Raw genomic sequence first — 26,180 nt, 5'->3', positions numbered from 1 at the left:
GTGCCGGATCTCTTTGAAAGAGCTGAAGCCTGTGTAATCAAAAGCAAAGCCTTTTGTCTCTTTAACACACATACCAAAGAAGCTGCCGAAGAGGCAGATATTTTACATGAACGCTCTCAGTATCCATGTACCATTGCACTTTGAACCTTGTGCACTGTGCGGGGCTCGAGTTTAGCAACTGAATCACTCAAGGTGAAAAATGTGTATTTATGTATCTATTCATAGTTTTCATCACAGGAATTTTAGGAATGCTAAAAGTACGCCTTTCTCCCACTGTCCGCCGGCTATTTTTACTGGGTTTGTTTAGCCAAAATGGTGGATGGCTGTTAAATTTGATGGGGCCAAATGGCGTAATCCCTCCTTCTCCATGACAACCCATGTTATCAATGGCGAGTCATTAAACTCGTACTGAAAATAAGTGATGATTAGAAGATATATGTTATTGTTTTAGCGTTGTCTCTACTGCCCCACAACACTGACTACAGTACAATTACCCTGAAACTATAATTACTGGATCATTGCTACGGCACTTTGGAATTTCTTGCCCTTCAATTCCCAAATGATAGTATTATTGACCAATCACATCTCAAATAAAAGCAAGCATCTGCATTTTTGTTCACATTCAGCCTGTAAGCAAAGGGATTCCCCCACAAAAGACTTACTCAAAATAATTTAAGTAACTAAGACAGACATTTTCCATCTTCATGCATCATTGCAATAATCTCCATCTGGACCAACACAAAACATAAAACCACTGCAGCTCCATCTAATGCCTGAATGTGATCGGGTGTGAAAAAATCTTAAGTGCAACATTGCCCTTCCTCCCATACCGCTGTGAAAACGCAGGCGCTTTAGAAAGAACGAGCTGAATATTATCACCATCGCCTCCGTGTCACGCACTCGCAGAAGTTCTTTATATATTTAAAAAAATAATGTTTCTGTGTTAGTACACATTAGTACAATATAACTCCACTTTCACCGTGAGCTATCTGTCGCACACAAGTATCTGTTGACATGCTCCTTAACATGGATATTATGTTGGGGAGCCTTTTTAGCCAACTCCAAATTATTCTGCCAGTCCCTTTCCTGTGGTGGGTCAGGGCTGTCTGAAGCCATTATTGGTAATGAATGTGGAGTCCTACTTTAAAAGGTTCAGGCATGTAAAGTCACCTAAAGCTGACTAATGGAATCCTGCTGACACTGAATGCCAGGGGCTTTTACCACCAACCCAGAATGGTGGTTTTGGAAATTTACACCACAGACATAATGAACTATAAATGTAAACCTTGGAATGTAGCCTCCCACGCAGTAGCTTTGAGATATTAATAGATACAGACATGCAATATGCTGGAAAATCATAAATTGTAGCTCCATTGTGTGCTTTCGGCATAAATTCTGCTACTTGTGGCTTATTTACAGCGAAATGTAAACACGTCTTTGCACTTCTGAGGCTTAAGGAGAATTATTAAAGAAGCGCCTGTGAAAATATGTGCAGAGCGTTTATTAGAGCCTGAAAATATTCAGAGTTTGTTAGTGCTGCAACACTTTGTGCCCTGGGAGATGGGCCTCTTCAGCGGGTTCACAGGTCGCGCAGAAGCGTGCAGAGTGGCCATTGTGCTTTGTCATTTCACAGGTGACTCACATCACTACACTCGAGCATGCTGGAGGTAGAGCACTCGGAGATGCTTGCGGCATTCAAAATGCATGATTTTCAGCCTAGTGCAAACAAATCGCTTTAAAAGATCAGTTTAATCTATTTCGAGCTGTTATTATGAGCTGGGAGAGTTGTTCAGATAAAGAGACTGAAGCAGGGTTAACATCAGTGTGTTGGACAACTCTTCACATACTTTACCCAGCGTGAGAGCTGTCAACTTTATTATTTGTTTTTATGATACAGTGTGCATACGATTTACAATGCAGACCACTAAAATAATGGTCAGCGGGTGAACTACCACGAGTCAATCTGCCGCAGATTTTGCAGTGATATAATATAGTACATTAAAAAAATATCTCAGTGGAAATATCACTCATAGAAGTCATGAATGCCATCGCTGTTGAAAGGTTGAGGACGCAAGGCTGCTTCAATCTCAGAGTTGCTGTCATCCGATTGACCCCAGAAATCTATACAGAGGTACAAAGAACAAAACACAGGATTACATTATTGTGGCAGAATGCTCACTCCAAGCTTCAAATGGACCGTTACTGTCGACATCTTGAGAATAAGTATTTTATTTCTATACTCACTTTGTCAAGGTGAGCTTACTGGAATACTTAGAATCTTAACATTCTTCCTTTTACACAGTTTATATACCAATTAGCCATAACGTTAAAACCGCTGCCAGGTGAGCGTGTCTTTACAACCCATTGGTCTTCTGGGAAAGCTTCATTGCTGACATTCACGTCGATGTTTTTATACTTAAAACTTTACAGACTGAACATGGCTCCCCGACAGCAGCAGCCTCTCCCAATGCAATAATGCGCTCCGCCAAAACTGCGTTGAGGAAACCGCGCCGAGCACCGATGGGACAAAGGTGTTATGGTGACAGAAGGGGGTCTGAACGTAATTATAGTCAGGTGGTTTTAATGCTGCAGCTCATCAGTGTATGTGTTCAATGTAGGTCTTTTGTGCTTGGAGAATTTTGGGTCTGATCACAGCTGTACATGTACAAAAAAAATCAACCAATAACTAATTAATAAAAAAAATTCTGAGCTTGGCCAATAAGAATCCAAACTGTAGTTCATTTCAAATTAGGACAATTTCCCCTTCATGATCATCTTCTTATGCATCTTTAGACCTAGAGCTGTGCACTGTGAATTCCCTAGGATCAGTTTGTCAGTGTAGAGTCCCACGCTGAGACAACTCAGGAACATTTAACCGAAACCTGCACTGTGATACCTTTGTTTCCAAGCATCTAATGCACTGAAAATAGGGAGGTCTCCTTTGCTCCACTGACACAATTCTCTCAAGTCATCAGCTCTTCTCCCCAGATTTGCCTCCCTGCAATTTGTTTAATTCCCCAAATTTGAAAATCAAGTTAAGCACTGCCGATTTAACACAGTGGAGAAGATCCAGCTCGCACTGCAAATGGAGACAGTCGATTCAATGAAATCAAATGTAGCAGCACTGATTAAGGTGGCCTGGTGGTCCATGGGAACCCTCTGATTGCAGCTCATAACATTAAACATCGTTTTGCCACTGTAGAGTCAGCAATGTTCTCTCTGCTTATTATTTAGAGCAGTACCTTAAATGCCTCAAAGTTCAGGGCTGTTGTTTAAGTTGACAAAGACACAGCATGTCCCCTAAAATGAAAGCATTTTAGCTTTTTTATTAATTGAGTTGGTAGCGCTTGCTTCAAATTAATCTTTTAGGTACCTGACTTGGCTTCATGGTCACATTTTATACAGACATCCTCAAAAAGGTACAGCTGCATTTAGAGAGAAATTTAATCAAATAGATGGTATTTTTATGAAGCTTAAATTTTTGAATAATTTCACAGATGTAAACACATGGATTCTCTATGGTGATCCGTTTGGTGCCATTAACCTCTTTTTGACACAGTGTGTTTTCACTTAAATGAAATAATTTAGTGTACACTCACCTTTTGACTGTAGCGTAGAATTAGCCTTTGAGCTTGCCTTCTCTCTCCTAGAAACACAAAGATAGTTAATAGCCTTGTGAAGTTGTGACCCCAGGCTCTCTTTGAGAGAGATTTACTTTTTCACTGCTGAAAAGAATGAAGAGAAAACTTTAACATGACCAAATACTGCAAGTGAAATACGTCAATTCAGATATCAGTCTTTGTAATCAGGTTACGGACTACACACAAACTAACCAAAGCAGTACAATAGAATAAAATAAAATCTTTGTAAAAAAAAAAAGCATCCATTTAACTTTGGTGATATTTAGTGGCTCGACTCAGACAGTGCACTCGTGAGAACTCCCTTGACTCCTATTGTAGGCGCTTGTGATTTTGCTATGTGGTTGTTCATTCACATGTTTGGCATTTTGTGTGTAAACTCACAAAGGTAAAAGAAATCTTGTCTGAGTATAATAAAACACACAGACAAATAAATCAGTCCAACTGGCATACGTACAACAACCAAAACAGACTTGCGTGAAGACGCCTAATTAATTCCAAAAGATGATATTTAATGGCTAGAACCATCGTGGCAAAGGGAACTTCCTTGACTCCTGTGTAATTGTGCCAAAGGACTTCCACAAGGCCCTCTTTATTCAAAAATAGTCCAAAGACAGGGTTGCCAGGTTCCCATAGCTCTGGTGATATCGCTATGTAAATGTGTGACCTCCGAAAAGGCTTTGATCTGCCTCGATGCATATGCAATAAGGCCCCCTGTTCCACTTTTAAAGGCCTCCTCTTTAATTTACATCATCACAGAGCCTATTCAAAAGCCCACAATGTATCCTCCTCATCGCCCAGGTTAGCATACACATCCATACTGCTTATTTGTTGGGTCTCCTATATTTGATTCTTTCTTATAAAAAAAAAAAAATGATGCAGAGTTTCAAACAGATGAAAAATCTGGTCCGCTTTTCCATCTGCATCAATTCAAACCCATGACCTCTTTGATTGTCACCCTCTCAATCACCCTCATCTCCTCATCACTCCCTCTTGGCACATGTGACTGTACATTGAGTATAAGGACCAAATTGCTCTGGCTGCGTTCCAGTTGCTATTTTCTAAACTTAAGACCGAATGAGAGAACAAAGATGCACCTCCCATTCCTAACTGTGAGCAGATTGCTCTGTGCTACAAGCTATATACCGCAGAGCCAGTCTAATTACTAGCATATAACCTTTACATTCATATGCTGATAGGACTTCCTACAGGACGTTTGGACGACTCGTGCATCTGTTCAGAGAGAATACTGAACCTCTGGCACTTAAAACGCAATAAAATCAAAGCAGGGAAGCAGTAAGGAAAGCAGTGGGGGGAGAAAACAAAAGCTATGACCTGAGAGCAGATAATCAGCCTGCCTGCAAGCTGATGGTGAACTGAATGTAAGAGCTGTGGATTTCCAAAATGTGCTTATTCGTGTAGAAATATCTCGCTAAATACACATTTATGTAAATAAAGATCATTCATCTTTTTTTTTTTTTATTGTGGCTTAGATCTAAAGTGCTATTATTGATTTTTAATATATCCTCAAACAGTATTTAACCAATGATGATACTGTGTTATATACTGGTTTGTCTGACCAAGCTAATAGAGGAACTGCATCGATAAATTAATTTGTGTTAATGTGTGTTTAACACATTAACACCTTCTGTCTGTACGGTGCATAAAATGAATTACCTGCGTTATTTGGAGAGAACAGGATTTATTTTCCTTTGTTTGCACTACAGCACAAAAATCATGACGGACACAATGAGGAAATCCAAGTGTTATCACGATTCAGCTTTCTAAACTGAATAAAGTAAAAACATTAAACTACGGCAAATAGTGTATCCATTTACAACGGTTAGGCAACAGATCCCAGCCAGACCCTGCAGCAGCAAAAATACAGCAATAATCTATACCATTACTTCCTCTCCTTTGCCACAATAATAGCTGTTACAGCGAGTAAATTGGGCTTTTCTTTTCTCGAACTTCCCCTCGGGATGGGAATGGCCTATCAGCTGTTCCACTTCAGTGAGGGACAGGACTGATTTCAAGACGGGTCTATTACCATAGAGAGCCCAGCCTGGATCTGACCTCACCAATCTAATATTCAGTTTCCATAAACATTTATGCCAGTTCATCTTCTGCTGAGTTTCCCTTAATTGAGGCAATGATCTGAATATGTAAGACTGAGATGGCCAGTGTTTTACAAGCTCTGCCACACAGAGGTGAATGTAATGTGTAAAATGATGCAAATTACAGCTATTGTAATGTTCTTTTTCAACCCCGCACTCATTCGCTTTTCATGGCCTTTGCAGTGGTTTCATATTGTTGTTTATCTCGTGTTTTAACAGTTTTTTTGTCTACTCTGCATTAGAGTTCAACATAACCTTTAAAATGTATGAGCTTTATATATATTTGACACACATAAGTATTTCTCTCAATTTCTCTTCTTGTTTATTTTGTTTTTTTGTCAAGTAAAACACTCTTGTTTTTCAACATATGATAAATTTACACGCGTGTGTGTATTTTTACATTTTTATATTTTGCGTTAGGACAACACATTGTCTGTCATTACAATACAAAGGTAATGACAGTGTGTGAAATATAAAATCTGATAAATATAAAATTTAATATCATGTTATGACACATTGTAAGAACAGAAGTTGGTATCATCAGCTAGAAATGACACACTTCTTTAAGATTAACACAATCTGTCCATGGCAGAGGCTTCAAAGACTATTCTTTACATTTTGCTCTTCGTGCCATTTTACTGCTTTACTGTTGTGTGCTGTATTAGCCTGTGGTAGTAGTTCAGCAAGTAAGTATCTAGTCTTCTACCACACACATACAAAAAAGCTACTGCTTTAGCTCTTGGCATAAAAACCATGTTCATGCTGTAGAGCTAAAGGAGCGCAGAAATGAACAAAAGCTACAGTCGCACAATAACTCAAGTAGGTTGACTATAGTATGCACTTTATAATAACAAAACCTTTATTATAGTTAGATGGCAATACATCAGTTCCTCAAGTATAAGGATAGAAACCATCTTCACATAGACTGTAGTAGTTTTGTGAGCTGCACCTAAAAAGAATAGTCTTTTTGAAACCATTGAAGCTGTATTTCACTTATGACCAACAGTCACATTAGGGAATGTGAGGACTATTGGAAGAAATTATGCTTAGCAAGGATTTAATACTGCTGCTGATGGCTAGAAAATTGCTTTTATTTACCCCGTCTTTTTTAAGCTCGCCACCCACACACACACACACACACACACACACACACCGTAATAACACAATAGCACTTTTGTGCAAGGACAATCATGTTACCACATATTTTACATGCAGAAACTGGATTAGTGAAATTGAATAATGAAAAAAAATTGGCACACTTCTTGTGGATTAACACAGTGATTCACTTATGTGAGAGTACCTGGGATTTCTGCAACTGTGTTTTAAATAATTCTCTGCTGTATTTTTTGTAAAAATCCTACGTTTGACTCTGTGAGCACCATCTCGATCCAGTTTTATGGAATATTTCTCATTTTCTTGAGAAACAAATAAAAACTACTAATACAGTTTTTTTTAACACAGTTAAGTTGCAAGTTAAATATGACCTATTATACTAAAACGTGTTCATGTGCAACAGTTAAATCTGGACCGAACAGAAAAAAAAAGCAAAATCTCACATTTTAACTTGACAGTGTGTCAAATTTACAATTTAAGGTCACGTTCATGCTAGAGTCATGAGACTAAAGCCATGTCCTTGGACATATATAAGATTTTTTTTCATGCATTGTCCTCCAGTTACATTAGGGAAAATGAATACTGTAAGAGGAAATAATGCTTACCAAGCATTTAGCACAGCCTTGCCAGCAGCTAGAAAACTGCTTTTATTTACCCTGGCTTTTTTTTTTATAAGCTTCTGCCACCCACACACAAATGCTAATAGCACAATAGCACTTTTGCGCGGCTGTGCTCGTCTAAAGGTAAAGGGAGACCCATCACCTCATCATTCCCATCAACTCCTACTCCCATCCCAGCTATGACCCTGCAGAAACAATGTTTAGGCTCCGTTTAGATGTACTCTAACAGGCCTGAATGGTAGCAGGATATAGCCCTCAGTGGGGGCAAACAGTGAGAGGCAACTATGAGTGCACTGTGAGTGGGCGCTCTCTAACATGTGAGTGCTCTCTGCTGGCAATGAGTAAGTACTGCAACTCAGAGAAAGAGGCACTGGGCCAATGATTTCAACACAGCGGGCTCTCGTCCTGACTGGTGGCAGTCTAGTGGAGACAGCCAGTGTGAGGGATGGATGAAGGACAGATCAGGTTACACTTTTTTAACGCCTCATCTAATCGAGGGTGGACTGAAATTTGCAGGCTGTCTGACACAAAAATTGCAATAATGTAGAGAAAACAGGAAAATAAAGCACCAGAAACATCTGAGTAAATGAATCCAAGCTGCTTTGAACAATAACAACACGGGTCACATGTGCCGTCTTTGGCTTTAAAGTTTTGCGTCAACCTAAACGAATCCCAAAGTTAAATAAAGTGATCACAAATAAAATGTGAAAACACAGAAACAGAAAATGCCTGAAAGACGGCTTCTTTTATAAAAGAGCAATCAGGCATTCATCCGTTTCAGAGAGCCAGTGCAGCACAGTGACCTCCTCTGGCTGGAGTCTCTAAATGCTGCCTTTATCTATTCATGGTTGTTTGTGGTAGTGGAGTGGTGGGGGTGGGGTGGGCTGGGTGCAGCTAACATACTGTCAAATGTTTACGCACAGAAAAACAACTTTGTTGCCTGACGTTATAACCATAAAAACATTTAGAAGAACAGATGCAGTATGGGTAAAAGGCAGCTCGGTCTCACACGGCCAACTATTCTGCTGTCTTTGTGCTCCTTATGTCGTTTTTGGATTCTGGATTTGCGATTTTCCACCTATTAATACTTCTTTGTCCGTTACCGTCTCTCTCTCCCCCTCTATGTCCTGCTTTCTCTTTTACGTGTCCTCCCCCCTTCTCAGCTCTGGTCCCTCTCACCCCTCCATCTCTCCTCCCAGTGAATTGTGACATGTTCACATAGCCTCCACATATGTGTGTGTGTGTGCAGGAAAGACACACACACAGCTTCTGATTTTGACACACTGAATGATCTGAGGTCGAATGCTTGAGCACATCCTGTTGTCCAAAGCAAAGCTGTAAACCACTAATTGTTGTGTCAAGGTTTTTGTCAAGCAGGCACTAGGCACAACAATCATCACCCCGTCTGATGGCTGCAGATTTTGTTTTGTGTGTCTGTGCACATGTGCTTGAGCATCCCCCCCCCCCCCCCATCTCTGGATCAAAAATGGGGATACGCGATGGAGCGGGGAGGGCATAAAAAAGGTATTAAAAACCCCAAAATAAAAACAAGAAAGGAGTGCCATCTGAAATGCCTACAGTAGAAAGGAGCACAATGTTTCTTTGCACGAGAGGAAGCAGTGGCATGCACTCGCATACAAAGGGGAACAAGTGGTCTTTACATGGAGTGCAGCTGCTTATTAAGACTCACTCCTTCGTGCATTATTCCTTTCATCCCCACTCAACCACAAAGTGATTTTACTTTGCTACTCACAAAGACAGCAAAAGATTTCTAATGGACAAATCCTTCATAAATGTTGCAGATCAGTCGCTTCCCCGCGAGTTATAATACAATAAACAGAACATTCCATAAAAGTATCTAACTGAAAAACACTGTGTGGGAGAGAGCGAGGAAAAGAGAGACACTGGAAAGCAAAAGAATATGAAAGAGCCCAATTCTCTCCAACTTCATAATAGTGAAATGAGCACATATAAATGTGTTAAGAGTATCTCTTTGCATCTTGTATAGACTGCATGTATTTAATCTGTAAAGCTTATTAAGACCCCAGTCATTGCTATGCAAAGCAGCACCCAGTGCTTTTCTCTCGCTTTTCAGCTGAGTGCAGTGTTTGGCCAATAGCACTGGCCCCCCGCCTCTCATTCTGCATTCATAACATGCAACATTTGCACAATGTATCTCTCAAAGGCCCTGAATAGAAGGCCTTAATACTCATGTAAACAACTGCAAACCAATTACTTAATGAATCAGGCCCACACATAATGAGAAGCCTCACAAAGGGCTATAAATGCATTTTTTGCACCAAAGCCTCTGCTTTAAACTACAATCCCTCTGCTGTAGTCTAGGCTTAACTGGCAAATCATAATTATTGTCTAAGACAACAGAGAGGAAGCCATTTTTTTATTTCGAGTCCAGCACCATCCTCCTTTTGAAGTCACTCATCAGCTCGCTGACAAAATAAAGCAAATAATTAACACAGACAGGGGAGAGGAAAACACAGGAAGACGGCGAGGAAGAGGGGCAAACAGATAGAAAAAGGGTAAGAGAGAGAGAGCGAGACGCAAAGAGAAAGAAGGAGGAAAATGGGGCAATGTTACGCCTCTGCTTAAGCACAGGGCTTCCAGACCACTTGTGGAAGCAATAAAGAGCAAGAAGTGACTGTTGTAAGTGGAATGCTTACATCTAAGCGTTGAGGGAGAAATGGAGCAATTGCTGTATCAGAGCGGCAGCAGGTAAAAACAAGTTACAATAAAGTCCTTCAAAATACTGCTTTAAATTACATTTAGGATGAAACCTGTTCTGGAAATGTACAACAAAAAGCAAAAACACAATCCTTCCAAACAAAGAGATGGGTGTTGGGTCAAGATGAACATTAAAATGAAACAAAAATTGTATTTGTGATCCAAAGGAAATCCAACTGTCCCAACAGCTGTCATTTACTTCACTAAGTTTATTTGTGACTAAACCCTCTCCATATCCAACCAGCCATCTCCTCCAGCATCCTCTGCATTGTATTGCCTCCCTCCCCCACTGTGTTTAAGCATCAGGGATTTATCTATTTTTAAGAACTAGAGAAGACAACATAAAACTTATCAGTCTAATAATAAGAGAGATATTGTTCAAAACTGCCTGAAAGGGTTCTTAAAAATATATGTTGTAAGTGGACATAAATAAAACTGAACTGAGCAGGGCAAATGTTATGATGTAATATCATTTTACTTTACATTACTTAATATGGACTAATTACAGCATCATCTGTGCACGAGCTGTTTTAACTCAGACTCTGATCTCTGACCTGGATCCTTACATAGAGGAGTCCAATATCACTGCTTTACAATTAAAGTTCTTTTATCAGTAAATGTCTATTCAGGGCGCACAGCCACTCCGAGTATGACCAAAGACGTGCTTGGTGCTTCCTTCCACACTCCAGTTGGAATAAAGTGTTGGCCATGCATAACTACCCGTTTTTCCAATTTCTCTTGTGTACACAACTTGTGTCTCATAACTCCTCGTGGCATTTTGTTTTGCAGTCTAATTTCTGTTCTGCAAATTTTGTTTAATCACAGATATTGCGGACTTCCCATGCACATTAATGACAGGGAGATGGGCACCATCTGAGAGGGTCTGGGCCCAAAATTGGCTCATGTTTATTAAAGAGGTTGGTCACCCGGGCTGGTAGTGGCAGACATCAGCAGCTATGAGGACCACAATAGAGCCAGGCCATTAGACCCTTCCCTGGGCTAATAGGCAGACTGGGAGCGCCTGCTTGCCAGGCCAGGGAGATGCAGACTTCAGCCCTTGTGTCAGCATGGTGCCCAGTAATCACATGAAATCAGAGAAGATTATTCCTCATAACGTTTACCCAGCCATTACTAGAGCCCAAATGGTTTGCAGTGAAGAGGTGCTCTGAGGACCTGACATGCAATTGCAGATTTGATGAAGTCGTGTTGATATTCAAATGTAACCGTGGCGTGGTTAGTTTCCACTGAGCTATTTATCATTAGATGTTCTTTTCTTAACCACTTAAAGCTCTGATTTGACCAGCCTAAAAATGTTTCAAGGGTGAAAAATGAAAGGACATTTGTCCTTGTCAACACTCGAGCCGGCTTCTTCCAAAAGCGTTGTCCCCGATTCTCTTCTTGACGTGATATGTTTGCATTTCGACAACAAGCCTGAAGACAGTTTAGGGCTCCAATTTATTTTTGTGGTAGCCGATCTGCTTTTGAATTCTAAAACCTGGTTGAACCCAGCAAACGGTGAGTAAGAGGGGGCTTTAGGGACCTTTTGTCTTTGTAAGCGAGTTAATGGGTGGCACCCCCTTGATCTTATGGAAATGAACAGGGAATTATGAGAGCAGCCATGCAAATGTACATCAACCACTTTGGTGTCTGGTGGCCCATTTCGTGTGGCCCGTTGAATAATAACAATGTTCTTACCGAGGGTAAGGGTCTTGATGTGAGGAGCTTTTGGCCCTCCGCAGGTCCTCTTCATGGCCATGATTTATTCCTTAAAAGAGCAAACAGGGCTGGATGAAACCATTTGATTTCTTGATTGATCTCATCACAAGCTAATTTACCTTGTATACTTATATAGAAACATGTAAGGCTAATAGCAGTGCTATGCTATGAGTACAGTGAATTCGTATTCAAAGTATGTTTTTTAACAATCCATTTGGAAGTTCTTGCATCCACCATATGGCGCATATCACAAATCATGTGATAACTAAAATCTATGATATGTTTTGTGGAGTTAAAATGGGATTTGTTGAAACTTCACTGAGCAGAAATGTGAGCATAGAAGAGAACTGTTGCTTCTCATGTCCACGTATTTCCTTGGTAACCAATGATTAGGCTCCAGTTGTTCCCTACTTGACTGGAAGAGTGGACCACATCCCTTACCTGAGAGGCTATCCTCCTCCTCCTCTTCAGAACTCTGCCGCCTTTCCATCATGGCTGATTGTTTAAGTAACTGATATGCTTTTGTCTCTATTTAGGGACACACGTGGACGCACACAGGCACAAACACACACACACAAAGTCACGGTCAAATATTTGCTTATAACCCAGGTTTCCAACTTTCACAGGTTTCTGTGTTTGATGAGACAACACGCTTCAGTGGCCCCGTTTTTTTTGTGTTTTTGGTTTCATCACTTAACAGAGTGGGTGAGAAACACTCTGCTCATTCAGCTAAACTGTTGATTCAAGCCTACAGTATGCAGCAACAGTTTCCATGAGACAGCAATCAGCATCTCACATTATCTCAGCATCCCCTACCAGGAAGGGAATGATTGATTTTGTGTTTAAAAAAATAAAAGAAACACTTGTAATTACTTTCCGTGACACTAAAAACGGTATCATATTTGAGTGGAGGAGAGAGACTGAGCTGGCAAAAATCAACAGAACAGAAGTACATAATAAATGGGCTGTTATCTCACTGATGTTACAAAAAGTACACATTCAAAGAAAGAATGTGAAAGGCAAAGCAAAATTGTGATCTTCTGTGACCAAGTCCTAACAGTTTCAGCTGGGATTCACAATAAAAACATAGGTTTTAATCATTGTTGAAAGCCATACCATGTTTACAGTGCATTCCAATCTCCACTTCATACAGCCACTGCTTTTACACGTAGTCTCAAAAACCCCAGCAGGTCTACAGGCGTGCATGTTTTGGCAATTACTATCAGTTCCAAGGTCACCGTTTTTGATTGTGACATTGATGTTGCTCAGCACAGCAAAATCCTTCCCTTGCAAAATCTTTAGTCAAGTTTTTTTTTTTTTTTTTTTAGCTGTTATGTCTCTTTTGATTAAGTGTAGCGATTGGAAACTGGACTCATTTTGCTGGCTGTGCACCTTAGGGATGCGGACACATGAAAAACCCAGTAGGAAATCTGATAGCCAAGGGTAGTATAGGATTGCTTTACATTTCAGAGGTGCAGCTGAGGGATGGGCACACCAACTGCTTCCAGGATGCCGTCACATCTAGTATTTTAAGTCCAGCCTTGCCGGAGCATTGTTTAGAAGATAATGAGAACCGATGACAGATCTTTTGCGCTTCCCACCCTGGCGCCCTGACAATTAAAGCGGCCGCATTATGCTGGGGCAGTGAATTATCAATTTTGCTAGAATGCCTCAGACCGAGCTGAAAACACAGCTAGTGTTTTCTCGGAGATAATTAGAGAGAACTAGCACAGCTCTTCAGGTGGGACTTTGACCCTGGATTCACCTTGATCATCCTGCCTCAGCCATTGTGTAAAAGAGCCCATTATTCACTGCAGTGGGAAGAAAACAAACCACAACATAAGGACAGTGTGAATGCTGGGGCACCGGCAATGCCTTTTTACCTCTAATAGGACCACTTTCCACAGGGCTTTCGTCCTGGCTGTCCTCTTCAGCACTTTGTAGTTCTGTAAGAAAGGAAAGCGCATAGTGAGAAGCAATGGCAGGGAAGAAGGGAGTCTAGGGATAGAAATGGGAATGGGGGGGTCTTTCTTTAGCTCTGAAAGGATGGCTGTATGAAAACTGCGCTGTGAGGGATTTATATATTAAAAAAAAAAAAAAAAAGCTCTATGGTGAAATTGATTTCTTTCATGAAAGGGAAGTTTTAGTACTCTGCAGAGTTGGTCTCCAGAAAAAAAAAGTCCATATTTCTTCCAATTAATGGTCTTGTTACATGTGACACAATGACTTATCACAGCGTGGAATCACAAAGATCCATGCTGGATGTTTTGTTAGAACCCAAACCCATATTAACGTTTCATTAGCATCATTTTCATAATTAGAATTGATCATGCCTGGTGATATTATACCAATCATCTTCAGTGACCTTGGATCCGTTGCTTCCATACGGGCCTGGCAGGCTTCGCATCCCCATCAGCCAGCAGAGAAGGAGGACCACATAAAGAAGATAAGTCACTCTTGTCCTCTGCTGAGGGGCACTCCTCACTGGACCGGGACAGAAGTGTCCTCAGCAGCACTTTGGCCTGCGAGCAGCACAAATTAAAACCACACTCTTAATTGTTCTCATTTTGTGAAGGAAGTGTCAAATTGAACTCTCGCCGATTAGGCAAGTCATTTACTTTGGCCATGGCTGCTCGCACAGAGGTGCAGCTGTAATGCGTGTTCAAACGCCAAGAGAAAATAACTTGAAATTGTCTCACTCGTTTAACTCAAAAAAGATGATTTCGCACACTTTCGCTCCCGCTCTCCCTCTCAATCACACTTTTTTCCTCTCACTCTCTCTTTTCATCCATGAGATTAGAGAACTGCCTAAAGAATGCAATCACCCCGGTGTTAATGTGCAACACGTCCCAGATATCTTCCCTCTTGGCTGAGAGGATTGAGACAAACTACTCTCTTCCTCCCACTCTGCTCATTTTTATCTCTGTGGAGATGAGGATACACAATTAAGAGGAGCTGTTCCAGGAGATGGGGAGCAGCGAGATGCCACACGCCGATTTCCTTTCTCTCCTTCTTCCCTCCCCCGTATCAAATCCTGCCATCACCATTTCTCTTTTGTGATCAAAGACTGCCTCTCAGCCTCAGATGGCCATTTGCAACTTTTAATGAGCGCTAATATGGAGGAGATGATCAGGAGGATTTTGACAGTGACAAACTTTAAGTGCATTGTAAGTTGTTATCAGTGGGTCACAGTTATGACTGACAATGTTCACGCTTTCATTTGCAGAGAGCAGAAGAGACGCAAACACAGGACAATCTGAGTTTGCCACTTGGTATTTGATGCTGCTGCACAATAAAAACTGTCTTGATCCTTGTCCCCGATATCCCTCTTTGTTCCTTTTTTTAGATTTAGTCAAATGTACCGTGGGTTGAGGGCTCTCGCAGACCCACTGCATTTTAAATATCAATGAATGCAACTGTTAGCACTTGAATATTCAAAGGGCCTCTTTGAGTGTGTGCATGCGAGCTGCATGCTCCCATTTGTCAGAGTAGCCAGGCTGTGTGGCAAGATGTGAATGGAAATTTCTGTTTTCTCTTGTGTGTGTGGAGAGTAAGCTGTTGTGTGAGAGGACAGAGAGGAGAGAGACGGAGAAATGGGAGGACGAGACGGAGAAATAGATGGAGATGGAGTGAGGACGCTGAAGAGAAAGAAAGATTTCCACTCAGGCTTTTCCTCGTGTGCTTGGATACAATGATTTCGATGGCAGCACCCCTCTTCCTTTTGTCAGTGCATACTTTTAAGAGGCTGCACAGTCTCCCTCTTTGCTTCTCTCACTGCGTCAGCAATACTACAGCCACAAGAACCCACATAACATGAATCCACAAAAATTAATAAGACAAAAACCTGCATGTGTAGATAATCACTCTGGCAGCCAGATAGTGGGTTTGCTGACATGTCTCTTGACATCATCGTTGAGCTCTGAGTGGGAATATTCTTTGTCATTTCTTTCTTTGTTTAATTGAGCATGATCCACAAGGTCAATGAGTGGGAAATTTAAAATAATCCCATTGAGTAGAAGGTCCAAATGGCTCCCTCGTTCAATCAGACCCAACTGACGGCTATACTTTTGGCTAATACTAAATTAAAAGCAAGTGTTTCTCAGATGAATACACCACATGAGATGAAAGAAGCCAAGCTGAGGCTGTAATTTGCGATTACGACATGGGTCAGGGTTTCCCTTCTGTCTAGGTCAATGTGTGGAGCAATCTGATGAGCAGGAGGCCAGGGCTTAGTTTCCAGCACGAGACACAAAGAGGGCATTTAGCAGTAACTGCACTCCTCTTCAAAAAAAACACGCAAAGGAACAAGCGGAGAAACAAAAACACTCGCTCATTTGGAAAGAAGAGGGAAAAAAGGGGGCCATATTTCTGTGCAGATATCAGTGCGCTTTCGGGATGCAAGTGTGTGACCTCCTGTTTGTTTTTGTGCATGTCGCTGGAGTGGATGTGCCTTCGACGCTACCTGGTGGCTGTAGGTGGCATGACGGCTGAGCAGCAGCGGCGTGAACAGTTGGACCAAGCGCTCAGTGCTGAGGACGCGGCGCTCCTTGAGCACAAGGGCGTGCTTGAACCAGCGATCCCACAGCCGAGCAGCATTAGGAGGGAGGCTGGTGCTGCGGTGAGGATGGGGGTGGGATTAGACGGAGAGAAATAGCGGCTTTGTTATTGAGCACACAGCAGGAAATACGAACATAAATCATAATTATACGCGCACAAAGTAAAAGATAATTAGATAATCAAGAAAAGTGAAGAAGCTGAAAAGTTTGGAACACCTCCAGTATAAAGCATTTCTCAGAGCTCTTCCTTTAAGCAGCCTTTTTAGAAAGGGTTATCCTAAAACAACTCAGAGGTGATAGATTATTAATGAATTCCAGTTAACACTGAATAGACACAGACAGCAAAATTGATTCAGGTTGAAAAACTGAATAAAAAGGTCGAGGTCAGCCAGGAGGGATCTCCAGAGGAAAGAGGGGGGACACTGTTAGATGTGCTCCTTTGAATTGACTATATAGCAGGAAAGGTCTCAGTGAAATCAATAGAGTAGTGAAGCAGAGCATGGATTTAGCTCAGAGTATAACTACTCATTATCCAAAGGACTGGAAGTCGCAGATAGGGCATTTTAATTTACTCATGACATTCACCCACGCAGTGTTACTGTGTGAGGTGACACCAAAGATGACCTTTTACATTTGTGGACAAGGGAGACTGTATCAAATAGTAGCATGAAATCTCTCTGACTGCTGTAAGTGCATGACCCTCCCCACAGTCTAGTGAAGGAAAAAAATAATAATAATAGTAACATAAAATCAAATGCACACACAGCCATCCATGCGTACTGTAAGGTGGTTTACTTTCCTGAAGAAAAGAAGACAAATATCTATTGAACTCTGCAGCTTTTACAGCACTGATATTTGTGCTCTGAACGACTCCACTGTGAGGTGGTACAAGTAGATAATCACGCAACACCCAAAATATCACCAACATTTTATCATAGATCTATATATAAACAGCAACAATGCATACGCTTACCTAACATGTATATAAGCATCATTTTTACATCATCACAATTCAAAAGTAAATGAAAATATAACCCTAAACAAAAACTGCAACTGCACACAAATAAGCCAGCCTGTGGTTTTGTTTTGTTTTTGCAACATATGAATCCATAATATAAAAAACATGCACAGGCTGATGTCAGTTTCTGGCGCAGGATTCACAGACAAACCAGGAGCCTTACCTTATTTCATTAGGCTCAGTGCTGGCCTGATGAGCACACACCAGATCCTGTGGTAGCAGGCAGCCCTTTTCTGTGCTCCATGACAACCTCTGAAGCTCATGAAGGACGACTGCTCCACACGCTCCAAGGTCCTCGTCATTCAAGCCCGCTCCATCGTCACAAAGGCTTCCCAATATATAGAGAGCAGTCAGCTATTGCCATGGAGCTCTGGGCTCTGCCAGCAGGTCAGGAGTACACAGCATACATCGAACAACTGCTAATACTTCACACACAATATGAGTATAATCACACACATCAAGGCGCATGCACTCCAGCTCACATAATATCACAGCATGGCTAAACGCTCTACCAAGGGTTGTGACACAAAATGGCCCAAGATGTTGTTGACATCGTTCACAAATGTGACGTTTGTACAGACGGAGAGCTTCGCCTTTGTTAATCAGTATTTCACTACTGCTGTAAATGAATCGTGACGTAGAAAAATCTTCTACAAAAACCAACCTTTATCTAATAAATCATGTGCACAATGCTCTCTCTGCCCAGTAACAATTCAGCAGAGCGGTTACTATAACAATCCCACGTGTCTGAAAACCCCTCAGAAATAAAGATGCACGCATGGCGGTAATGGCACTTCATCTAATGTGAGAGCCCTCGGCAGAAGGATAATATGTTTTCCTCATCTGCACAAACTGCTCCCTTAAATAAATATGTGTAGCATTTCATTCAGACATGGGGAGACAAGTTTTAAAAAGTTTGAAGAAAGACACTAAGGGTGTACCTGATAATTCTACTGAGCTCGAGTCCATCGACAGAAGAATCCCCGTACACACTGGCCTGTTCGCTGCGAAGTCGTCCTTCAATGCTGTCTAGCAGATTATAGAGTCCTTCCTGGGAGAGACTTAAAATAAATTACCTATTAGTGTGGTGAATGAACAAAAAAATGGAAGAGGTCACGTGATCGATAGGTCTGATATTTTTTTAAATGAAAATAAAACTATGGTAACATTTTTTGTGGGCGATTTCCTTGAGGTACTCAAGGCTTGCTGGAGAATGTGATCATTAAACTTCCACAATACAGCTTTTCAACAGTTCACCGTGTTCGTTGATTTTGTCACGTGTAATAACAGGTTGCAAGCGAAGAGTTCGACAAAACCAGCATTCAGATCCGGAGCTTGTTTGCTGCTGAATTAATGCGGTATCGAGCAGAGTTGGTTAAATTGCGAAATAATGCTCGAAACGAGTAATATGACGTTACAGTTAAACTCCATTACCGGTTGTAGCTCGTGCATAAAAGTGTACGGAAAAAGAGGGGCCTCTGGATGATTTCCTTTGGTGAGAGATTTACACTTTAATCTGGTCCTGTGTGCGGCTACAAAATGAGAAATGGATGCCTAATGCATGTGGATATTGAGAATCCATCTCTTTCTTGAGCATTAAGCTCTGGGTGGCCCTCATTGAATTCTCCCAGAAACCCCAAGCCGAGAGATCCTGAGCCCCCTTACATAAAAAGAGGCCAAAAAGAATTTATGACAATCTGTAATGGGCTCTTGGGTTAGGGGTCAGCAAACAATTGCTCCCTCTTTTTTGCAGGTTGTTTCCTGGTAACATCCTGATTAAGCTGGCAGCTTGAATTATATCCATGACATTCTGTAGTGTGCAATACATCTGTGCCAAGTCCTCTTCAGTGTGGCTGAAGTAGAATAGGCAAAAGCTCTGTCTTTTTTTTCCCTTTCCCTTATTGCCAGCGTGGGCCTTGAAATAGTCATCTTTCTCTTTCCACTTTATTTATCAACGCTCTTCAAAAAGAGACCTTTAGAGAGTGAGAAAGTGAATTAGTTGTGTTTTCCTGCAAACCTCTTTCTCTACTGTATTGTTGCCAGCTTTCATGTCAAGGTCTCTAACCTCACTTTAGATGCTACTATTGTCCGTGTGTCCACATCATCAGGAGTGTATTGTTAGCCAGGAGGAAGAGGTCAGCCTCTCTGCAGCAGTATTGCCTTACAGCGTCGAGTTGTGGCTCTGGGGTTATTTATCACATGGAATGGCCTCACCATTGAGTGACTGGTGTCAGGCGAATCTCACCATCCAGGCACAAATAGCAAGTGTAACACACAAAAGGACACGGAAAATATAACCACAAGTAATAACAGCACACACTAAGTGCAGTTACACCTGCCTAAATCTGGGATAGGCCCAGCACGCTGTCAGAATTCACCTTAGAAAATACAGAGTGAAAATTTGCGAGACCTTTGCTAAACTAGAATTTAAGCCACAGGAAAAAAAATACTGAGCAATGCCCTAATGACACTGCAATTACAATTTTTTCAAAATCCTATACGCTTTAAGCTCCATCTGTAGGATTAACTGGGATTTTTAAGAAGCCAGTGTTAACTGTATCACATGCTGTCACCAATCAATCAAACCCATGCAGCACTTCAGACAACACATGTGAGAGCAAAGCACGTTGAGGGCATTGTGATGGTATTAAAAATTAAACTATACAATATTTGAGTCTGTAGGAGAAATGGGTTGTTTTTCCCTGACTGTTGGGGCGATATAAGCTTTAACCTTAAGAGAAATACACGCAGGATAGAGACTGGATGCTCTGCGAGGTTTACATCAAAGCCTCTGGTTTTCTCCTCATACAAAGAAGCTCTCCGTGTTAACAATGAAAGCTGCAGCCAACTCCATTGTCTACCCAGCACAGCCTAACTGAGGCTCCTCTTGGGGTCATGCTATAAAAAGTATAGTCGACCACACATAAACACAGTCGGGCACAAACAAACATGCAGCACTCTCAGAGAGAAAACATAATCCTCCACAATATTTTTGATGCTCACAGAGAGCACACCAATTAAAAAATAAAGCCTTTCATACCAATAATGCTCAGAAATTACTATTTATTTTTGTAATTACAGAAAAAGAAATAATATTTAAGAATATAGTCCATAATGTGACCCAAGAACAGAGAGAAGGCAAACATTAAACAGTGTTTTTTTTTTCCTTGAGAGTACAGTGAAGAAAAAAGTGCACACAAAATGAAGTTTTTTTTTAAGAGCATAAGAGGTGCTGTTCATAAAAGACCTCATACTGTAGCGAAAATGCAAAGGCTCTCCGTGCAAACATTCACATAGGATTTTCTGTGGCTCTAACCCCATCCAAAATGATCCTTCAACTCAGAGGCCATCATCACGCTAAGGATTTGTGGCTGTAAGTGCTGTCCACATGCCCACCCCTCCACAGCACTCTATGGTGCCACAAATTTCCTCCTCCACTGGGGACTTCCTGAGGTCTCTCAAGCAGAAAATTGCTCTGTTACAGCATTATCTTGGATTATGGCAATATTGTTGGTGACAGGTCCCCAGCTCTCCCTATAAGATGCATCACTGCCACCGCAGCTGCTGCTGAACTACAGAGAGGACGGTGGCATGAACCGTGACTCCCACAATCCTCTCTGTCAGCCTCAGATGTGAAGGTGGAAAGGAGGCGTTTGCGGCGTGTTCACTCGCTATCATCAACAGCCCTCTGTGGTTCGGCATGGCCATGCAGAACATTCTCCTTGCTTAGCCCGCTTAGCCTTAAATTTTGGGGAGGGAAGCTGCTGACTGCACTGAGCACCGTTTGAGGAAGAATGTTAGTGTTTTTCTTCACTGACCCACTTTGAAAACGTCAGACAACAAACTACATTAGTCATATATACTGTACCTTTTCAAGGCCCCCACTGCAGCTTTGCTGTTTAAGTGGAGTATTTTCTTGGAGCCATTAGAGTGCAGAGACGATTCAGGACTGTGCTGGTTGTGATCACGCCTTCCGTGAGTATTATTACCCTCATGTGCCCCACCCTCTGGTGCATCCTCCTCCAGCTCAGATTGTGTCAGAGAAATAGACAGGTCACTAGCAGTGCTCTCTGACAACTCCACATCTGAACTCATTGTGCTGACACTCTCACTTTTACCTGGATGTAAATATACAATGTAGTGTAAAGGAAAAAAAGTGCTTTAAAAGATTCTAGCACAGACAGAAAGATCACTGCAAACCTGTTCTCTCTTCAGCTTCTTTTCCCAAAGTGGTTTTTAGCATCAAATGGCCGTGACCTCTCTCTTCATCTTCCATCGTGCGTGCCTCGTGAGCCACCTCTTTGGAGTCGGTGTGTTCTGCGATGGAATTCTGAGTCCTCGTCGGGCTTCTGCTGCCAGGAGATGGATTCTTCTCAGGCCCTGTCAAGGTCGCCAAAGGTGAAGGTTCCCGTTCATCATCACTTCCAAAAGCCACACCGCCAGCTGTGCCTGTTAAGGCACGAACAGATGGGAGCGGCCCCATCGTTCTTTCATGTTTGTCACTCAAATTACCGTCGTCAGGGGAATCGTTTGAGCCTGAAATGTCATCTGATAAATGTGCTCGGTTGCTGGCGGCATCCTCTCCGCCGACTGTGAAGTCCTTCAAAAGGCCACTTGGTAGACGCTCGCGGGAGTGCAGGCTGCGATTGGGTGAATGATGCAATGCTTGGTGTGAGTGTACACTTGTGCTGCCAGCTTCTGCATCAGGCCCTCTGGAGGTCTGGTGGCCCATAAAAATTTCCACTGGTGCTTGTTTAAAATCCTTAGCTGGGTGAGAGACGTATCCGTCCTGGTGCTGTGCACGAACAGCTTCAGCCTGCACTCATGAAGAAAACAAACACACACACACAATATATTCATTTTATCAGCTAAACTTTTCATTACCTCATAAAATATTTTTTTCCAGGCATGAATATGGATCGCTTAAAATGTCAAAGTTCTTGTTTCAGTTAAATAAGTGCTATTTTGAAAGAATTTCAACTCAAGTATGTCAGCTATCCACTTTAGAAATTTGAATAAATGTAGCTTATTTGGGCCAAGGTCAGAATTCTTTTCACAACATTTTTCAAAAGAATGTCTCAGGATCAATGTTTTAACTTTTAATCTTATTAGAAATCCTTTAGACAAGTTTTGATTCATGTCTGCAATGTCACCAAGGGCGGGGAGAGAGAGAAGCAAAAAAGCCTCCCTCCAAACATAATAACAAAAAGCATGGCTTCTGTTTCTTTTCTGATAAGCGTCTTAAATACCAAACAGTTAGCTGCTTAATAACATTCACTGTAAACCATGCAGCCTGCCCAGCAGATCCACAAAGTAGGTAAAAAAAGAGGAAAAGTTAATTTCTTGGCTGAGTGATTCCATCGGTAGCTGCAGGGCAAAGTAGAAAGTGTTTCACTAAAGTAGCAATTGATTCTTCTATCAATCTGCGGCACGCGTGTGCTCTTCCAAGGAATGTATTAAATATGAAAATCATATCCCGTTATCATCTGTCTCCAGCTTTCAGCCCGGTAAGCTTCCCTTAATGAATGCTGCAGCCTGAGGGACATGCACACTGCCAGCCAATGGCTTGTATGCATAATGGAGTGACGGTACCATTTTGCTCATTACAATATCGACAGACTGAGGGGGGTTTTGCACACAGTTACAAGTGACTGCTCTAGACAGCATGCTCCAAGTTATTATGAGATGTCTTAGACATTTCATCTAAAAGAGCTTTAACTGCTTTAAGTGAAGGGAGAAAGCAGCCATGGGCTTGAACTACATCGCTTGTACAGATTCAGCAGCTAGGATTAGACACCTGTGTTATTACAGATACACAGTTTAAATGTAGACTCTACAGATTTACCAGGCATAATGTCTACGTTCCTTTGTTATTCCAAACCTAAAAACGTAACTTGATAGAACTGAAATTAGCATAAACCTTTAAACATTGGAAAAAAGAAATAAGTACCATTTATCATCCAAAAAATATAAAACAAACAAACAGAGTGCAGGTTACCTGATACATAAAGGATGTGATGTGTGTGATCACATGCTATTGCATACCTTTGCTGGTTCCCGCTCCATTTTCTTCTTTGCTTCCATAAATTTGGAAATCTTTTTCAAACACTCAGCCTGTATGAAATAAGACTGAATTAATAATTAAAAGATAAATGACTTCTTTAATATTCAACTGGCATGTGTCATGCAAACTCGTCTAACCTGTCTGAATATTAGCTGGATGTGGTGTAAAAGTGGGAGAAAAAAAATAAGGAAAGTAGCTGAAAGCAGCCCCTATCAGTAACAGAGGGTTTTCCTAAGTGAGTGTCCTCTATGCAGACGCTGACACCCCTTAGCATTTTTATTTGGCCGGGCGGACTCACTGCCTTACTGCCAACTCCAACAGAACCTTTGCCACACCTTTAAATTACAAAAACAGACCTTTAAAAAAATGTGTCTTTTAACATACAGCACAAATACCAAAAATACAAATACAATAAAATCTAGATAAATATACATGCTAATCGGAGAGGGAATATATACTCACTGTCGGTTTGAGAAATGTGTTTTTCTTTGTACCAAAAGCATCACGGTTCAACCAGAAAAAAACCGTGGTTGATTTTACACAATGGAAACAAAGTGCAACAGGACGACCAAAATAACAGCAAACATGCAGGACTCATAAAGCATCAAGAGGAAATAAACCAACTGCTTGAGGGGAGAGAATGGCTAAATCTCTGGAGCACTTCAGAGTCTCTATATTGGGCAATTAACTCGGTGAGTCATAATTAGCCAATTTTGTTAATTTGATATTAAGCTGTCAAGCACTGTCGTTGAGTTTTAAGTGATAATCTGACTGGCTCATTGTTTTCTCCCCCGTTCATTTGCTTGTCATGATAAATTGCACAGTTTGAGTGTTTACTATTGTCACATCAAGCCATTGCAAGCAAATGTCTGCTCTGTTAAAATTGCAGCAAGGCATTAAGGCAAATGAGCATCAACAACACGCTCATTTATAAAAACGCAGCATCCCTAATAAATATATATATTTTATATATACCTGCACATGCATGGGCGGCCATTATTCCAAAGTTAACCTCGTAGAACTACGGTTTTCTTAAACGTACAGCTTGGACAGCAGTAATTACTGGTTATTACACGTGAATCTAAAAATGTCAGAAGAAAAGTACAACTGTCAAATCTGATTCCACCGCAGTGAAAGGAGTGTTTGTTCATACTAAAAGCCTGCTTTCAGTACGACTCCATAATGACAAAAGCTACTCCACTGAACAAATGAACTTGAGCAAATGTGTGTGTGTGTGTGTGTGTGTGAGAGAGAGAAAGAGAGACAGAGCATGTGTGTGTTCTACCTTTTGTTGTTGGAGGGGGGCATGGTCAGGACTATATTCCTTCATGCTAATTTCTATGCACTCCACATCTCTCAGAAGCTCAAGGTTTCTCATTTTCGCTCGTGCTTCCCTGTCACAGATTTCCTTGAGATAACTGCGCAGTTTGGAACACTTTATCTGTAAGCTGAAGGCAGTGGAGAACTATTATTCAAAAGAAATATTATCTAAGAGCATTGTCAGAAAATAAGAGCTCGACTTCTCAGGAGAAAAGGTTAAGCACAATATGTTTTAAATTTAAATCTCATTCTCAAGTCGCCCATCAACCTAAGCCCTGCTGGATGGACCTGGCATGTTGGTGTTTATGAGACATGATTTACATCTTTTTTTTTTCTTTTTTTTTAAAGCAGTGTTATGCTTGTACACATTGTATTAAATAAAAACTGACACAAATGCCTGGATTGTTTATTCCCAAATGAAAATAATAAAACAGCTGTCAATCTATGAATACATGGGAATTTTTTCAAATCAATTTCATATACAATGATGAAAGTCCTCTCACATATAATTGGATATTTAACTCAAACCAGTGACTTACGCTCTTTTATCGGATCTGGAGTAAGCAAACAGCTCCCTCTCCAGCTCCAGCCTCCGTTTCTCCCTGCACACAGAGCGCACAGAGAAGGTGTTACCCACACACACCGCTCCAGCACCTCCGTGGTTTCCTGGGCTAATTATTGCCAAACCGTCAGACTTATGAACCCAGCGAGCTTCCATAACACACATGCTAATGCAGGATAGCAACTTTCATGGGAACTTGACTAACTTTCATTAATACGCAAACGCTAATCAGTTACTGTTTTATACACATCCACGAATCCAAGTAAGCAGGCTAAAGAACTAGCTTCTGGTCATCTCTGTGTACGCGGACTTCGCTAGGAAGCTAACGGGTAAGGTGAGGCTATCAGACGGCAACGGTGACAACTCGAGTCCGCGGTTCTACGGGGCCGTGCTCTTTATAATACGAAAACACCAACTGTCCTCACCTTTCGTGTATGCTCTGCTGAGCTGACGTTATCCTTTCGTAGTAGTGGTCCTCGCTGCGAGCCGAGCTTGCCATTTTCTCCCGCTTTTGGCGCCGTTGCAAAGCCGAGAGGAAGAAGAGGCAGACGAGGAGGAGGGGGAGAGGGGGGCCACTGGTGTTTACGTTGGTTGCCATGGGCACCGCTTCCCAGAAAGCCTTGCGGATAAACACAGAACACGTGGTTGGAGCACGGAGACGTGCACGAATTAAATCCGAGAGTAATAATGAAAGAAAAAAATCGACTAAATGTTGGG

General features: G+C 41.5%; 1 protein-coding gene across 3 annotated transcripts; it reads right to left on the bottom strand.

Moving 5' to 3' along the window:
- Nucleotides 1-1,813: 1,813 nt before the first annotated feature.
- Nucleotides 1,814-26,072, bottom strand: kiz (kizuna centrosomal protein). Of its 3 annotated transcripts, XM_005739034.1 has the most exons (16): nucleotides 25,889-26,072; nucleotides 25,441-25,503; nucleotides 24,867-25,029; nucleotides 23,563-23,631; nucleotides 22,030-22,333; nucleotides 21,718-21,897; nucleotides 21,386-21,635; nucleotides 18,459-18,578; nucleotides 17,681-17,845; nucleotides 16,406-16,556; nucleotides 14,309-14,465; nucleotides 13,827-13,889; nucleotides 12,385-12,471; nucleotides 11,923-11,992; nucleotides 3,600-3,646; nucleotides 1,814-2,121 (listed from the first exon to the last, which is right to left on the bottom strand). In XM_005739034.1, exons 1-16 carry the CDS (start codon nucleotides 26,059-26,061, stop codon nucleotides 2,024-2,026), a joined length of 2,160 nt encoding a protein of 719 aa, XP_005739091.1. In that variant the 5' UTR covers nucleotides 26,062-26,072; the 3' UTR covers nucleotides 1,814-2,023. The 3 variants fall into 3 exon arrangements, with proteins under 3 accessions (XP_005739091.1, XP_013767813.1, XP_013767814.1); XM_013912359.1 differs by having other exon boundaries at nucleotides 21,718-22,333; XM_013912360.1 differs by lacking the exons at nucleotides 1,814-2,121; nucleotides 3,600-3,646; nucleotides 11,923-11,992; nucleotides 12,385-12,471 and having other exon boundaries at nucleotides 14,292-14,465; nucleotides 21,718-22,333.
- Between the last annotated feature and the right edge of the window lie 108 nt (nucleotides 26,073-26,180).

This window comes from Pundamilia nyererei, unplaced genomic scaffold (assembly GCF_000239375.1).
Source record: "Pundamilia nyererei isolate P.nyererei 1_Seehausen unplaced genomic scaffold, PunNye1.0 scaffold00088, whole genome shotgun sequence".
NCBI classification, from domain to species: Eukaryota; Metazoa; Chordata; class Actinopteri; order Cichliformes; family Cichlidae; genus Pundamilia; species Pundamilia nyererei.
This window is presented reverse-complemented; position numbering and strand designations above follow the sequence as displayed.

Excerpts from the sequence above, each read along its gene's own strand:
- kiz (XM_013912359.1), bottom strand. The coding sequence starts at position 26,061 with ATGGCAACCAACGTAAACACCAGTGGCCCCCCTCTCCCCCTCCTCCTC. Across the intron at positions 16,557-17,680 it reads ACTGAGCCTAATGAAATAAG|CACCAGCCTCCCTCCTAATG; the intron begins GTAAGGCTCCTG and ends TCCTCACCGCAG. Across the intron at positions 11,993-12,384 it reads GGAGGAGGATAGCCTCTCAG|GAATAAATCATGGCCATGAA; the intron begins GTAAGGGATGTG and ends TGCTCTTTTAAG.